General features: G+C 36.4%; 1 protein-coding gene across 1 annotated transcript in view; it reads left to right on the top strand.

Moving 5' to 3' along the window:
- The window catches only part of Cpd (carboxypeptidase D), a 72,224-nt gene extending 62,892 nt beyond the window's left edge, over positions 1-9,332 (top strand). The window contains exons 17-21 of the mRNA XM_027924392.2: positions 52-116; positions 2,086-2,217; positions 2,861-3,046; positions 3,340-3,439; positions 5,211-9,332. Of these exons, the coding sequence (XP_027780193.1) occupies positions 52-116; positions 2,086-2,217; positions 2,861-3,046; positions 3,340-3,439; positions 5,211-5,437 (710 nt within the window). The 3' untranslated portion in view covers positions 5,438-9,332. The remainder of the gene's footprint in view (positions 1-51; positions 117-2,085; positions 2,218-2,860; positions 3,047-3,339; positions 3,440-5,210) is intronic.
- Positions 9,333-16,307: the final 6,975 nt, after the last annotated feature.

Genomic DNA, 16,307 nt, shown 5'->3' with positions numbered 1-16,307 from the left:
GGGTCTTGCCTTATGACCTTATTGGCCCTACATCTCTCAATGCTTTTATAGATGAAAATATTCCAGGAGGAGTAATGCGTGGAGCAGAATGGCACAGTCACCTGGGCAGCATGAAGGTATGCTTTATAGAACGTAGTTAGAATAGAATTATGAATATTGGCCACTGAATGAAAGAATAGGCAACTTTTCTGATATAGCAAAGTGAATGGCATCTGTCTCATGGCTTTCTTGACATGCCTAGGCTTAAATTAACCTGACAGTAATCTTTTTTCCCCTCTGGCCATTGTAACAATTTTTAACTGTATGATTTAATGACATTCATTATACTTACATTGTCCAACCATCACTGTATCTATTTCCAAAACTTTTTCATTGTCACAAACAGAAATTTTGTATCTGTAGCAATAACTTCCTATTCCCCTCTCCCCACAGCCCTGGTAACACTAATATACTTTATGTCTCTATGAATTTTACTATTCTAAGTATGTCATATAAGTGAACTCATACAATATTTAACCTTTTGTGTCTGACTTCTTTCACTTAGCATGATGTTTTTAGAGTTCATCCATTTTGAATCATGTGTCAATACTTTATTCCTTTTTATGGCCAAATAATGTTCTAATCTATGTATATACTGCATTAATTTATTGATTCATGAGTTGATGGACATTTGGGTTGTTTCTATCTTTTGACTGTTGCAAATAATGCTACAGTGAACATGCAAGTGTCTGTTTGATCCCTTGTTTTATACCAGAATGGAAGTTGAGTCTTACTATAAATCTATATTTAACTTTCTGAGGAACCACCAAACTTTTCCACAGCCACTGAACCATTTTACATTCCCACCAGCAATATTCAATGATTCCAATTTTTTTATATCCTCCCCAACACTTGTTACTTTAATTATAACTGTCCTAACTGGTGTGAAGTGGTATCTTGTTGTTTTGATTTGCATTCCCTGATGACTAATAATATTGGAGCATCTGTTCACATGCTTGATGGCCATTTGTATATCTTTTGGGGGAAAATATCTATTCAGATCTTTGACCCATTTTATAGTTTATTTGCTTATTTATTTATTTTATTTTGATACTGGGGATTGAACCCAGGGGTGCTTTACCACTGAGCAACATCCCCAGCCCATTTTTTATATTTTATTTTGATACAGGGCCTCTCTAAGTTGCTTAGGGCTTTGCTGAGTTGCCAAGGCTGACCTTGAGCTTGTAGTTCTCCTGCCTCAGCCTCCTGAGCCTCTGGGATTGCAGACATGTGCCACTGTACCCAGCTCTTTGACTCATTTTAAAACTGTATTGTTTATCTTTTTGTTGTTGACCTATGAGGATTCTTTATATATTTGCATATTAAATCCTGACCAGATATATGACTTGCAAATATTTTCTCCCATGTTGTATGTTGGTTGTGTTTTTAAATTTCTTGATCATGTCCTTGGATGACAGAGAGGTTTTTTTTTTCCCCATATTTTTCCCTTCACATTTTTTTCACTGGTGCATTATAGTTGTACATAATAATGAGATTTGTTGTTACATAGTAGTACATGCACACAATATAACCATATAATTTGGCCAATATCCTCCCCAGCACCCCCCTGACATACACACTTCTCCCACCCCTGTGACCCTTTCCTCTATTCTCTGATCTTCTTTTGCTTTTCATGTGATCACCTCCCCTCTTTCTTTTCCTTTTTCCTCTCTGGCTTCCACATATGAGAGGAAAACATATGATCCTTGATCTCTTGAGTTTGGCTTATTTCAATTAACAGGTTCCATCCATTTTCCTACAAATGACATAATTTATGTTTTTATGGCTGAATAAAACTCCATTGTGTATGTATACCACATTTTCTTTCTTTATTTATCTGTTGATGAATACCTAGACTGGTTTCATAGTCTGGCTATTAGGAGCTGACATGTCTTCAACTCATTATTATACAGAGTGGTTTATTTATTTATATTTGCTGTAAAATGCATTACAGATTCTCTGTTTACAACACCCAGGTTTCCTTTTTTTCCATTTATTATCTTTCTTATCAATTTGCCTGTATTTAATTTTTACTTTATATTCCAGGATTATAGTGTCACCTATGGCCATTGCCCAGAAATCACCGTATACATAAGCTGCTGCTACTTTCCTAGTGCAGCACAACTCCCTTCCCTGTGGGTAGAAAATAAAAGATCTCTTCTTAGCATGTTAGTAGAGGTGAGTCTTTCTTTTTCAACTAAGAAGCATACTCCCAAGAGTATGTTCAACCTTTATCAAAATATTGTTTTTGTCTTTTATAAAAAAATTATATTTTTTATTTTAAATACCACAGTTCGTAAAGAGATTTGTTCATGTTATATTGTCTAAATAGATGTCATGCATCCATATATCTGAAATCTGCTATAATTTGACCTTGTGAGATGTTGCATGTTCTTCAATCTGGCTGTCACACAGTTCCTGGAGTCAGGGTACTATGGTGGGAAGGCATTGGAAGATTGGGTCCTAATGCTTTAGGCTTTGACTATTATACCAGAGTTGTCTTTTATTTTATCTCTATCCCTATGACTCTGAGCATTAAATGAGTAACAAATGTGATCAGGGTCAAGTGGGGAAGAAGGAATATATTCATTTGTTTGTCTTTAGTCATGTCTCATCTTTTGCCTCAGAATATCTGGCATGAAAACATAATTTAAAAAAAAATTTGTAGTTGTAGACGGACAGAATGCCTTTATTTTATTTGTTTGTTTGTTTTATGTGGTGCTGAGGATAGAACCCAGTGCCTCGTGCATGCTAGGCGAGCACCCTGCCACTGAGCCCCAGCCCCAGCCCCACATAATTATATTTTAATCATTTTTTTTAGGTTCACAAGGGAGTACATGGATTTGTTAAAGATAAGACTGGAAAACCAATTTCTAAAGCAGTCATTGTACTCAATGAAAGAATAAAAGTACACACAAAAGAGGGAGGTTATTTCCATGTACTATTAGCCCCAGGTGTCCATAACATCAATGCCATTGCTGATGGGTACCAGCAGCAACATTCACAGGTAAGAAACTCAAATTGAATAGTATTATGTAAATTCTTCTTCTTAATAATACTTCTATTTATTGACACATGAAAGGAATAAATAAATAAAAAGTGTGACCACTTCTTGATTACGGTAACTTATTATCTTTTGGTAGTCCCTTTGGCAACAAAAGGGAAATTTTTATAGCATTTTGTATACTTCAGATGACAATGAATCATTTCTGTGGCTTGCTTTAAAGGCCTTGAAAATGTGGCAGGGATATAATATGCCTTAAGTAAACTTTTTCATAATGTTGCATTTTCTCTTTCCAGGTCTTTGTACATCATGATGCAGCTAGTTCTGTGGTAATAGTCTTTGACACAGATAACAGGATATTTGGTTTGCCAAGGGAGCTTGTGGTAACTGTATCAGGTAAAGAAATTTTGACTTTTAGTACTTGAAGTTAGAACCAGTCTTGCTATTTCAATTTGAGAGTGGATCACCTCCATAATCACTTGCAGCTTATCATTTTTTTCTAGTGTCTCTTTATCTAATCATGACTTTCCTAAATCACTGTTTTCCCATGTTCTCCTGGCTTGCCCCCTCAGGTGTCACCTCCACAGAGAGGTCCTTTTGATTACCCTATATCACATAGTATCCATGTCACTATCTCTTCCCTATGTTTTTTCCATCATAGCACTTAGAACTACTTGCCATCATATTTTTTATGTGTGTGTGTGTGGTGTATACATATCTGTGTATACATATGTGTGTATACATATGTATACATATATTTATACATATATATTTATACTCATTTGTCTATATTCCATCTCTCCCACTAAAACATAAGCTGTGGGTAGCGTGGAGTTCATCTGTATCCTTAGAACAGGTAGTGGGGTTTTAATGAAAAGTTGTTTTTTTTTTTTTTTTTTTTTTAAAGAAACCTCCTAAACCAGGCATGGTGTGCACTTTTTTTTTATTTATTTATTTATTTTAGTTTTTGGCGGACACAACATCTTTGTTTGTATGTGGTGCTGAGGATCGAACCCGAGCCGCACGCATGCCAGGCGAGCGTGCTACCGCTTGAGCCACATCCCCAGCCCCATGAAAAGTTGTTGAATGAATGATTTGCCCTATATTTGCCTTTGACTTACATTAGTTCTGGTTTTCCAAGATCCAGGAAAGAGGAAATGTTTGGGTTTTTTCTAGGTTTAATTTGCACATTGTTTGAATTACTGAAAGGTAAGGAAGAAAAAAAATATGTGATAAAATAACACTTAGCTGTTTTTTCTCTATATAACACAAAGGACCTTGGTTCATTTTTAAACACAACTTGGACTTGAAGCAGAATTACTAAGTTTTATTATAATATGTATATGGAAGAGAACCTTGGAGGAAAGAAAGTGGTATATTAGGAATGTGGTACAATCATAGATCCTATAATGGAGCACTGAAAGAGTTCTTAGCTTGAACCAGATAAAAATGTGAAAAACTTAGTGGTTAAAGACATAGTAGCTAGGATTCATCCATGCTTTTAGTCTGGCTCTGCCACCCATTAGCTATTATTCTATTACTATTGTAACTAAAACTCTTATTTTGATTTTAAATAAAGAAGAGGTTTTGGATGAAATGAAAATTCACTAGAAAGGAAAAGTGGAAGTCAATGATTGATAACAAGCAGGTTGCTGGTCTAAGGGTGTAGCTCAGTGGTAAAGCACTTGCCTTGCATGTGTGAGGCCCTGGGTTCGATCCTCAGCACTACATAAAAATAAATAAATAAAAATAAAGATATTGTGTCCATCTACAAGTTTTATATATATATATATATATATATTTATTTATTTATTTATATTTTTAAAAAGCAGGTTGCTTAACAACAGTATAAGTTCATTGTCATAAAAATAATGTGTGTACATACACATGCATAAATGAAGATCAGGAAAAATATGCACTAAGGTAATTGAAGATGACCTCTGGGTAAGAAACGTAAAGATGTGGATGTTTTTCATACTGGTTTTTATTATTTTCACTCATCTGTATTTTCTAATTTTGCATACTGTACATGTACTGCTTCTACCATAATAAAAGGTGGTTCTTACATACATGAAATAAAAATAAACAAGGAACATATTTTAAAGTGCCATAGTAAGTAACTGTTTATTCATGTGTACGTCCCCACATAATGGTTTTTGTTTGGCAGGAGCCACCATGTCAGCATTGATCCTAACAGCCTGCATTATTTGGTGCATCTGCTCAATCAAGTCCAACAGACACAAGGATGGCTTTCATCGGCTCAGGCAGCATCATGACGAGTATGAAGATGAGATTCGCATGATGTCCACTGGCTCCAAGAAGTCGCTCCTAAGCCATGAGTTCCAGGATGAAACGGACACTGAAGAGGAAACATTATATTCTAGCAAACATTGAAAAATACACTTTGCATATCTCCCAGCATAAGTACCAAGCAAAATTACAGTTCCTCTTGGGAGACACTGCATTAAGAGGAGAGACTGTCTTGCTTCTTCAAAGAGCTTTGGGAAGTTAACCTGCTAAATCTGTATTCTCTGTGAATTTCTCTGGCAGTTTTGAACTTCCCTTCATTAAAGTACTCTTAACCTTTTTAAAAAATCTGATTTCTATTTATGCAGCAGAGATGGGACAGCCACTTTGTTTTTCTTCTTAATTTAAGACAAGCTATTTGGAGCTTATGTAATAACAGCATAAAGCCAACTAGTGGATGTTGTATTTGCACACCAGGTGTTTACTAGTGGCTTTAGCTTTTTTTTTTTTTCTTTCTTTCTTTCTTTTAAAGGCCAAAAGAATCCAGACACATTAAAGCAGGGACAGCAGTCAGATTCTGACATAAAGCTTTAAAAACTCAAGGTTTTTCTCAACCTACTGAGGAGTACTCTTCTCTAGTTATTAGATAGCTGGAGTTTCTCTTATTCAGGTTTAATGGATTGAATGATTTTTAAACATATGTAACATTAGGAAATGAATAAATGGGCTTCCGCATTTGTCTTTCTACCTGTTTCCAGGCTAGATCAGAACTGGTGGGCTGTGCAGTAAGCAAGATTTTACTACCTACCTCTCTTGTAAGGTTTAGCAAAGTTCTAAATATACCCATTTTAAGGGAGAACTCATTGACTTTATTGTGCAAGGTCTGAATGTCCACTTGAATGGAGCTGAGAGGGAGATCTAGCAAAAGGTGAAACTCATGTTGCCTATCTTTTAACTTGCTAAAAATCCACAGGTGCTGCTGCTTTTATCTGTGAAGCACTAGTTTAATCTAGGAATGCCTAATTCTTTAATATTTCCTAAATTTGAACCTTTTTCTATGTTGGACACCTATGGTTTTCAGATGACCCGGCCATCTACAAGATCTGAATTCTACTGAAAATATCTGGAAGTGTGGAAGAGACCTACTTGCACATTCTTAACCTATCTTTGAACACAAAACATCTACACTTCGTGCTCCAGCCTGAGCCTTCACTCAGTAATAGCATACTATCATTAAAATAGCTCGGCCAGTCTTGTTCACATAGTCCTCTGCAAGTGATGGGGTTCTTTGTCCTAATGTTTCATTTGATGGTCTCTCTCTCTCTTTTTTTTTTTTCCTGACCATCCAATTTTGTTAAAAGTTCATTTGAAAGCTTTTAGTGATGGCTCCCTCCATTTAAAAAAAAAAGAAAAAAAAGTGTAAACTATGGACTGCCGTGTGGTTTAACACTGTGGTGTGAAAGTGTCATCTTCACTGCCAGTCAGGCAAAGAACTGTAAGTTTTGCATTTTATTGTGTCTGTCTTATACAGTGGAAATGATGCTTTTTGTAAGTATGAGTCTTACCAATGATTTAATGGTTTAATACCTTTGAATGTTTTAATGGCCAAGTTGCTGCTGAACTTGTACTAAATCAGGGGATCAAAAAACTAGCTCTCATCTTTTCAAATTGTGTTTCATATCCATTAATGTATCAGTTATTCCAAAGCTTTTATGTGGAGTTGTTTACTCCATTCACCTAGGTCATTCAACCAGGTTTTGTGAGAAATACATCCAAAGTGGCTTTATAACAGAGATTTTGCTTAGCATGAATAATGAGGTCATAATATTTGTTAATAAATGTTGGTGGTAAGTTTGAATGACTTAAGGTTAAACCATTTTGGTATTAATCCTGGTATTACAAATCTACATTCTGCCACCTCATTCTCATATCACCACATTCACAATAGTTTGTGGGATGCTAATATTAAATATACATGACTTAATTTCTTCTAATAACACTTTATATTTCCTTAAAGCTTTATTTTCAAGAGTGCAAAGTCAGAGAACCAACACAGGGCCTACTAGTGGCTGGCCCTGCTTGGGACATTGCAACTAGAAATTAAACCAAGTTGATACAACAGCCTTTGCTTTAAAAGCAGTGTTCTTCACTAGAGGACACCTTGACATTTACTTCTTTCTTGATTAAACATGTCTTTAACATATATCTCAGTGACTAAAGGCCATGCCTTTTAACTATGTATAATTTTTTTTTAATGAACACACAAATAGTTCTTGAAGTAGTTTTTTCCTGAAAGGAAAACCAAATTCTGCCATAAGTTTTCAGTCTTTAATTACTTGCTAAATAATGCATTTAGCTGGAAAACAAGGCCTTCTCAGCCTGTTACCTATGAACATGAATGTACAGGATCCATGACTACTAAGACTGTATTTTCAGCCCTGCTCTGTCTTTTATTTGTGGATCTAATCTAATATTAGACCACATTAACAACTGAAGACATTGAAGCCATATGGGATGGGGAATGCATTTTTTCAGTGTTTTTCCTAGAAACTTTCCATTTCCTTGGAGTCATGTAGGCAAGTAAGTATCACAGTATTAAGAAATGTGCCCAAATCTGAGTTGTGCCTTTCTTTACTCACAAGGCATGGTTTTGTCCTGGCGATCAGTCTGTAAGCCTTCTTCCTTCCCAGCTCCTTAATAAAAGCAAAGTGATTGAGTAGGTAATATTCAAAGTGTCTGCCTGTATAAATGTACTAATTATGTGGTTCAAAAAGATGAGCCCAAGCAATTCCAGAGAGCCAGACTCTGGTTTTGATGTAAATTTGTTGAAACACTTGGGTACTAGTGAGATCCCATCCAGTTGAGAAATGCTTGCAATTCTCATTGAAGGGAATTTGCTTTGGGACTTTGTCATCTTCCAGAAAGGAAACATTGTATTTTTGACCCAGTGTGATTGGTCAATCTTTGGTAACTTTCATTGAATGGGATTTGCTAAATTAGTGAATATTGAACTTAAAACTAATTATGAGTTGACAAATAAATAAAAGGTAGTGCTTATGTCTGAGCTTATTGTGTTTCTGAGCTCACACAAGGTTACTCAGTAACCATGACCTGCTCCTCCATTTCCATTTATTCTCAGCATTAAATAGTTTTATCTTCTTGATGCCAGAAGACACTTGTGCCAAGTTTTGTCCCTTGCTGTATTAAAAGCTTCTTGGCTGTGAATGCTATGATAGTGCCCTATATTATGGTTCTCTGGTGGAACTGTTTTAACACTAGCAACCCAGCATTTCCCCTAAGTCTTTATTGTTATTACTAAAAATCCCAGTATGGTTAATGTTCAGCAGCTTTCTATCAACTTTCTGATAACTCTTTGGGTTTTGGATTTGTTTTAATTAAAGCAGATTGGGGGATGATTAGGATCCTTGATTAATATCAACCGAACTTGGATTTCTAGTTCATGAAGAAATCTAAATCTCTCCCAACACTCAATTCTCCTATTTTGGGTAATAATTCCATTAGCTTCCACTTGACTTTCAGAATATTGTCCTGGTTGATTTCAATTTGATAGATTACATTATAGAATTTGAAAGTCAGTTACCATTTTGAGGCAATTGGATACAAATTATGTAAATATGTACGATTATGATTTTTATAAATGGCATAACATGAGTGTACTAGCTACATTCTATGCTGGCCATGATGCAGATTTTCTGGAGGTATAACATAATGGTATTTTTTTAATGCTCTTTTCACCTCTCTCTTTTTTTAGAATGATGCTCCCCAGCTCTAGAACTATATATATATAGCTGTTTATATGACATGCCCAATACCCATTCATCTCAAGTGCTACAGTCTGGTTGATTTCATGCACTGTGCCTTCAAAATGAAATTTTTAAAAGGGACTTTAAATGAAGTTGAATAGTAGTTTTAAAAAGTCAATCTGTGTAATTTATGTGAAATCTTAACTGTAATGAGGTCCTTTCTGTTTTTTATATGTAAACAGATTACTAATCCTGTATAAAAGTTATTTTATGATGTTTGTCTTTGTGTTTTGTCTCATAATCTTTTATCAAAAGGAATAGGTCAGACAGAGTTATAGTTCCAATTTGAAATTTATATATATCTAATTTTTCTGCCTATCCTAGGGGAAAAATAGTACCAGGATGGGAATTCAGAGTGTCACCTATATAATGTTTCTGTCTTTATGAATTGACTTGAAAACTTTGTTCTGAAGTATTCATGGCATATAGTCGCCACAGTTCACTTCTGTTTTGTAATTCACTAGATATGTTCAATTATTCTACAATGTCACAACAAACAGTAGCAATCCAGCATTTTAACAGTATGCTTTAACACTCCCTTTTATTCCATGCCCTATCTTTAGGACATAAAGAAGGATCAAAACGTAGTTGGGAAAGATGGGTACACACCTGTAATCCCAGCTATTTGGGAGGCTGAGGCAGGAAGATAATAAGTTGAAGGCTTGCCTGGGTAACTTAGGGAGATCTTTCTTGAAAAAAAATTTTTTTAATTCCAAAAGGGCTTGAGAATGTAGCTCTGTGGTAGTGTTTGCCTAGTATTCACAAGACCCTGTATTTAGTCCCCAGTACAAAAAAAAAAAAAAAAAAAAAGTTGAAAGGTTTACCTAGTTTAAACTTGTTAAAATTTTAGTCCAGAGCTGGGGATCTATGTAGCTGAGTGGTTGAGCAGTTGCCTAGTTCTAGGTTTTACCTTGTATCACAAAACAAAAACAAAAGTTTTGATACATTTCTAGGTGAAACCTAGTTAGAATAATGTGTCCTGGCACTTTTAGGAGTGATGATGAATTCAGTATTCCCTTGTTATTTAACAATTTGTTGATAGTGCTACTATAATAGAGATTGGGAAATAAAGTTATATAAGAAACATAGGTTCTGCTGAAAAAGGAACTAATAGTCCAGGCTAGAGAAATAAAAGTGGAGAAAAGCTTACTTCAATTGTGTTTCGTTCCTCTAACAAGAAAATCTGTAAGGAAGTAATAAAGCAGAGAGGTTTAAGCTTGGACCAACCTATGACTGATTTTGGGCTCTGCCATTTGCCTCAAATGTGACCTTGTGTTGCACAATTTTGTAACATTCTGTATCTCAATTTCTCTACTGGTAAAGGAATAATCCTTGATAGGATTATAGTGGGGATTAAATGAATTAAATGCTAATACACTACTCAATTATAAATAAGTGACAATGTATAGGCCTCCATCTCTCATTCTTACTTGCAGTTTGAATACCAACCAAATCTACACTATTTATTCCAAACTTCAGGTAAATACACCATTAATTACTACCCACAATTTAGAAAGCAGTGAAATCAGACAGCCCAGTTTTCACTTTCAATTACAGTTTCTACCTATGTTAACTGGTAGAATGTTTAAAGCAAACATGCTATTTTTGGCACTTTTGGCTGAGGTCATATGGGATCCTGTTCCTTGTTTCCTATTTTTGTGTAAACAAATGGAGACAAAGTGAACAAGAATGAGATAGATTGGCTAGATGCCCTTCAATAGATGAATAAATAAACTGTGGTATATATACACAATGGACTATTACTCAGCAATAAAAGAGAATAAAATTATGGCATTTGCAGGTAATGGATGAGTTGGAGAACATCATGCTAAGTAAAATGAGCCAATCCCAAAAAACCAAAAGCCAAATGTTTTCTAATAAGTGGATGCTAATCCATAATGGAGGGTGGGGCATAGGATGAGTGATGGAACTTTGGATGGGGCAAAGGGGAGGGGGGGGGAAGGACAAGGGGGTAGGAAAGATGGTGGAATGAGATGGACATCATTACCCCAGGTACTTGTATGACTGCACAAATGGTGTGACTCTACTTCATGTACAACCAGAGAAGAAAAAAATTCTCCATTTGTGTGCAACGAATCGAAGAGCTTTCTATTGTCATGTATAACTGATTAGAATTAAAAAAAAAAAAAAGAATGAGATAGGTTGGCCTGTATGGAGTTAAAAAAGTGTTCAAGTTTAGAAACCAGCCTGGAAGAAGACTAAAGACAAAAGGGTGAGAGTGGTCTGAAGATGTGGTAATTGAAAGTGGGAATAGATTGAGATGGAAGCTTCAGCTTCAGCAAATGCACTGATTCAAATGGAAGCAATGATAAAGGCAAAGCTGTGATGGAAAATAAAAGCAGCAGGTGGAGAAACTGAAGATGAAACATGTAGAAATAGAATGCAGAGTAAATAGAAATTGTTAGGATAATATGGATTATATTATATGATTGTCAGTGAGGTTGAGCCAAAGTGAAGGGGGTTATGGGGAAGATTTAGATTGCAAGATCTGAATCACAAATTTAAAATATTTGAAGTGACTCCAATATTAATAACTACTGTTGCTTATTATATATCACATGGTTTTGTGATATATAATAAGAGTTTTGCAAGACCAAACAAGCTTTTGAGTCTGAAAATATGTTAGGATCCTTGAAGAATTGACCTGAAGACAGAGCAGAGAGAGTAGGTGGGGTGTGGGCAGATTGTTGCAATTACTGAACTGGAGAACTGCTGAATTTTTTAAAAAATAATTTTAGAATAGTTTTAAATTTATAAAGTTGAAGAGAATACAGAGTTGGCTGCTGCGTTTTTATGTGGAGAGTGTGGGTGTTGGGAGGGCAATGAGGAAGGATTGTATGCAGTTTCTATTTAACAGAACTTGAACAGGAACTGAAGGTGTGGTAATTGAAAGTGGGAATAGATTGAAATGGAACATCCCATTTCCTATGCCAAGTCCCTTTTGTTCTGAACAAAAGGGACTTGGCATAGGAAATGAGATGTTTAGAGCCTGGCCAGCTCTGCATAACTTGATTGACACAGGGGTGAAGCCCTGTGGCACTACCCTTAGGTGACTGAGTTAAACTCAGATCTCCAGTGGAAGGTATCTCTATTTTACAGTTGAAGGAGACCTCAGAGTTTTTCACCACCGGTAAAACAGAGCAGAAAATTTCTATCTGGGTTCCTGATTTTGACATTATCAAATGCTATGAAACAAACTAATTATTTTCAAAGAAATATATGATAAATTTAATATCACTGGGAACAATAAGATAGCAGGACTTCTAGAAATGAATACAATATTTCATTACAAAATAATGCAGAACACAAGAAATCAATATAGAAATCACACTCTCAGTGTAACCTGAAGTGAGAATTCTTAAACTTCAAATTGAATAAAATGAGAGAAATCACCAAATCTCAGCATATACTTCCACATGCCACCCCACAACCCCACCACACCGCAAGGGGGGCGAAGGCAGATGGAACAGCCTGCAGGGAAGACAAGATGGATGCCAGCCAAAGCGCATAATGTCCTAACATCCGTCTAAAATCTCTGCCAGACTAAGTCCACCAAGGTCCTAACTGTCTAAAATGTGTGTCCAAACAGGTCAGAGCCCAAAGGACAGGCGAGATTCTTCAAAGTGAGTGTCATTTAAAGGGAGTAGGTGTGGTTTAAAGGGGCAATCTTCAGAATACAGCTTCCAGTGACTGTGATAAATGAACAAAGAAAAACACCCTTAGGGATGAAAGAGAGAAACAAAAGAATCCTCCTAGTGAAATAAGAACTACAGAACTGGAGCCCATTCAACCCCTCTCCACCACCAAAACAAACCAACACCCACCAAAGTACCTGAACTTTGCTCTATGGACAGATCTGTCATGAAAATAACAGATAGGAATACTGATAAGAAACAATTATATGAAGATGATATGATTATGTACATAGAAAACGAAATAATCTACAAATAAACTAGACATAATATGAGAAATTAGTTCTATTTCCAGCTCTAGGAAGACAGGCCTTATCAAGAACAGTTAGAAAAGCCAGATTGAAAAACAAAACACTGAAGAAATAGAGAACAACTAAGGTAAGAATGACTTAATGAAATCAAGAGTCTAGAGCCCAGGAAAGTGAGCAGTGATAGTAAAATGTTTATCTTGAGGCATTTGTTGATTTGTAAGTGCTGGTTGAGAGGTCAAGCAGGAGGCAGAGAACCCAAGGAGTTTTAGGTAGTATCACTGGCTGAAGGAAAATAATAATAACATCTCAGCACCTATCCCATGTAAGGTGTAGTGGTAAGGAGGCTTTCCCTTAGGAAACAAATGGCTACCCCCACTCAAAGGGCTAACCCAAAACAGATCAGTTTTAACAAACAAGGAATCCCACCTGGCATTAGACTACCTCATGCAGGATTAAGCTGATCTGCCCCTCCTTGAACTGCCTGCAACAAACAGCAGGAAAGAGTCTGGAGGAAGATATCATCCAGAGCCTCAAATTTTATCTATAATATACAGTATCCACTCAAAAGTTAGTCTTATTAAAAACAAGATGAAATGATGAAAGATCAAAGGGGAAAAATAAGAAATAGTTCCATGAGAGGTACAGTTTTTCAGTTATCAAACAGATATTTTAATAATAGTGATGAATAGGGGCTGGGGATGTGGCTCAAGCGGTAGTGCGCTCGCCTGGCTATGCGTGCGGCCCAGGTTCGATCCTCAGCACCACGTATAAAAATAATAGTGATGAATAAATTTAAGAAAATAGAAGATGAAAAATGTTAGCAGAGAATTAAAATTTATTAAAAATTTAAAAGGAGAATTTCAGTTCTAGACAAGATGGGATAGAATTATTCCCCCATTCCTCTCATGAAATCCAGCAAAATGTTTATACATTATGTATATATTCAGAAATGTGGAAAAAAGGCAGACCAGACCAACTAGGAACCTCAGGATCTAAAAAACAAGGTAGAAGTGAGTTCCTGGCTTTTCTCTTTGCGTCATGTATCCTATGATATGTGCTAGAGAGTCTGGATATCCAAAGATGCTAAAAGGTGCAGACAAGAAAAATCCAAAGGAAAGCTTTTCTCTCCAGGGAAAGACCAAGAAACAAGTAGCCTAGCAAGACAGAATATTGTTAGACGATAATTGTGCTACTCCCGACAAATGCTACAGAACAAACCAAGACCCATTTCAACCCCTGGCCAGCAAAGGCTGAGGGGGAGGGGCTAGACAGGCATCCTCACCTTGCAGTAATGAAGTGCCCCCCCACATCCACACATAGTGGTCTCTAAGAAGGCAAAATAGGGGTCTGGGACTTTCACTGCTGCACAGTAATAATGAGGATCCCTGCTGTGATGTCAGTGGGGACCACATGGGAAGCAGTAACAAGGCTCTCTCCATACCTGGGATGTCAATGAAGGCCAAGGGAGCACCTGAACTTCCAGCCCCCCCCCCCCCCCTCGAAGAACCAAGGCAGTTCCCAGCCTCTCCCACTGGCACAGTGTAGGAGGAAATCTACTAAAATGGAAGATTTAAATAAGATCCAGTCTCATAATACCTAAAACATAGCATATAAAATACAGGATTATATGGGATATAATTAAAAAAAAAAAAAAAACTCATGTCAAAAATCCAGAAAATTTCAACTGAGTGAAAAAACACAATCAATCAATCAACAGACCCCAACATCAAGATGATAGATATGTTGGAGTTATCCGACATGGATTTTAAAATAGTGTAAAAGTACTCTGAAGCACTAGCCAAGCAACCCAGCTACTTTACTTAGGAGACTGAGGCAGGAGAATTGCAAGTTGGAAGCCAGACTGAACAACTTAGTGAAATTGTGTCTTAAAAAGTAAAAAGGGGGCTGGGGATGTGGCTCAAGCTGTAGCGCGCTCGCCTGGCTTGTGCGGGACGCTGGGTTCGATTCTCAGCACCACATAAAAATAAAATAAAGATGTTGTGTCCACCGAAAACTAAAAAATAAATATTAAAAAAAATTCTCTCTCTCTCTCTCCCTCTCAAATAAATAAATAAATAAAAAGGGCTGGGGATGTGGCTCAATGGTAGAGTTCTTGCCTAGCATATACCAGCCCTGGGTTCAATCTACAGTACTAGGGGTGGGGGGGGGAAAGCATTTTAGAGAACAATTATAAACAACTTAGGACAAAAAAAAAATTTTTTTTAAGTCTCACTGACAGGCATGGTTGGCACATTGCTAATAATCTCTGCTATTTCAGAGCCTGAAACAGGATGACTGGTCTGAGCAACTTAGGGAGAGCCTGTCTCAAATTTATTTTTTGTTTTTTTAAAAGGGCTAGGGATATAGCTCAGTAATAGAACATACCAGGCCCTGGTTTTGATCCCTAGCAACACATACACACACACACTTTCACCAAGGAAACAGTCTTGGCAAAGAAACAGAAGATATAATAAGGAACTGAATGGAAATTTAGATCTGAAAAGTATAATGATTGAAATAAACTAAGCACATGGACTCAGTAGTAGAATGGAAGGGCCAGAGAAAGACATATTTGTCTGTCAGTGACCTAAAGATGGAATAGTAGATAACCTTCCATCTGAACAACAGAAAGACAGATTGAAAAAAAAAATTAGCAGAATCTCAGGGATTTGTGGGACTTTATCAAGAGATCTAGCAGTTGTGTCATCAGAATCCCAGGGAAGAAAGAGGAGAAAAAGCATGGGGCAGAAAATTTTTGAAGAAATAATTTCTGATATTTTCCTAAGTTGGGCAGAAGATTCGAGAACATGAACAATCCCAAACCGAAAAACTTCAGGAAATCTACACAGAGACACGATACTCAAGTTTTTTAAACTAAAGAAAAAGAACAATCAAGAATGGAGAGAGAAAAGATGGCAAAATCAATTCAAACGATAGCCAATTTCTCATCAGATGTGGTGGCCAGAAAAATTGGCACATTTTTTATTCAAATGCTGTGGGAAAAACGGAAAGAAAGAACTCCAGATTTTATATGAAAGAGAAATCAACATTCTCATTTTTTTAAAAATGAATAAATTTATACTCACTGACCTTCTCTTTAAAAAAAAATGGCTGAAGGAAGTTCTTGCAACAGAAAGGAAATCTTAGAAGAGAAGGAATCTTAGAAAAGGAAGGAAGGAGGGAAGGAGGGAGGGACGGAGGGAAGGAGGGGTAAAATGACTACAATATG

This window comes from Marmota flaviventris, chromosome 17 (genome assembly GCF_047511675.1).
Source record: "Marmota flaviventris isolate mMarFla1 chromosome 17, mMarFla1.hap1, whole genome shotgun sequence".
NCBI classification, from domain to species: Eukaryota; Metazoa; Chordata; class Mammalia; order Rodentia; family Sciuridae; genus Marmota; species Marmota flaviventris.
The sequence above is the reverse complement of the archived record's forward strand: the minus strand, read 5'-3'. Positions and strand labels throughout refer to the sequence as shown.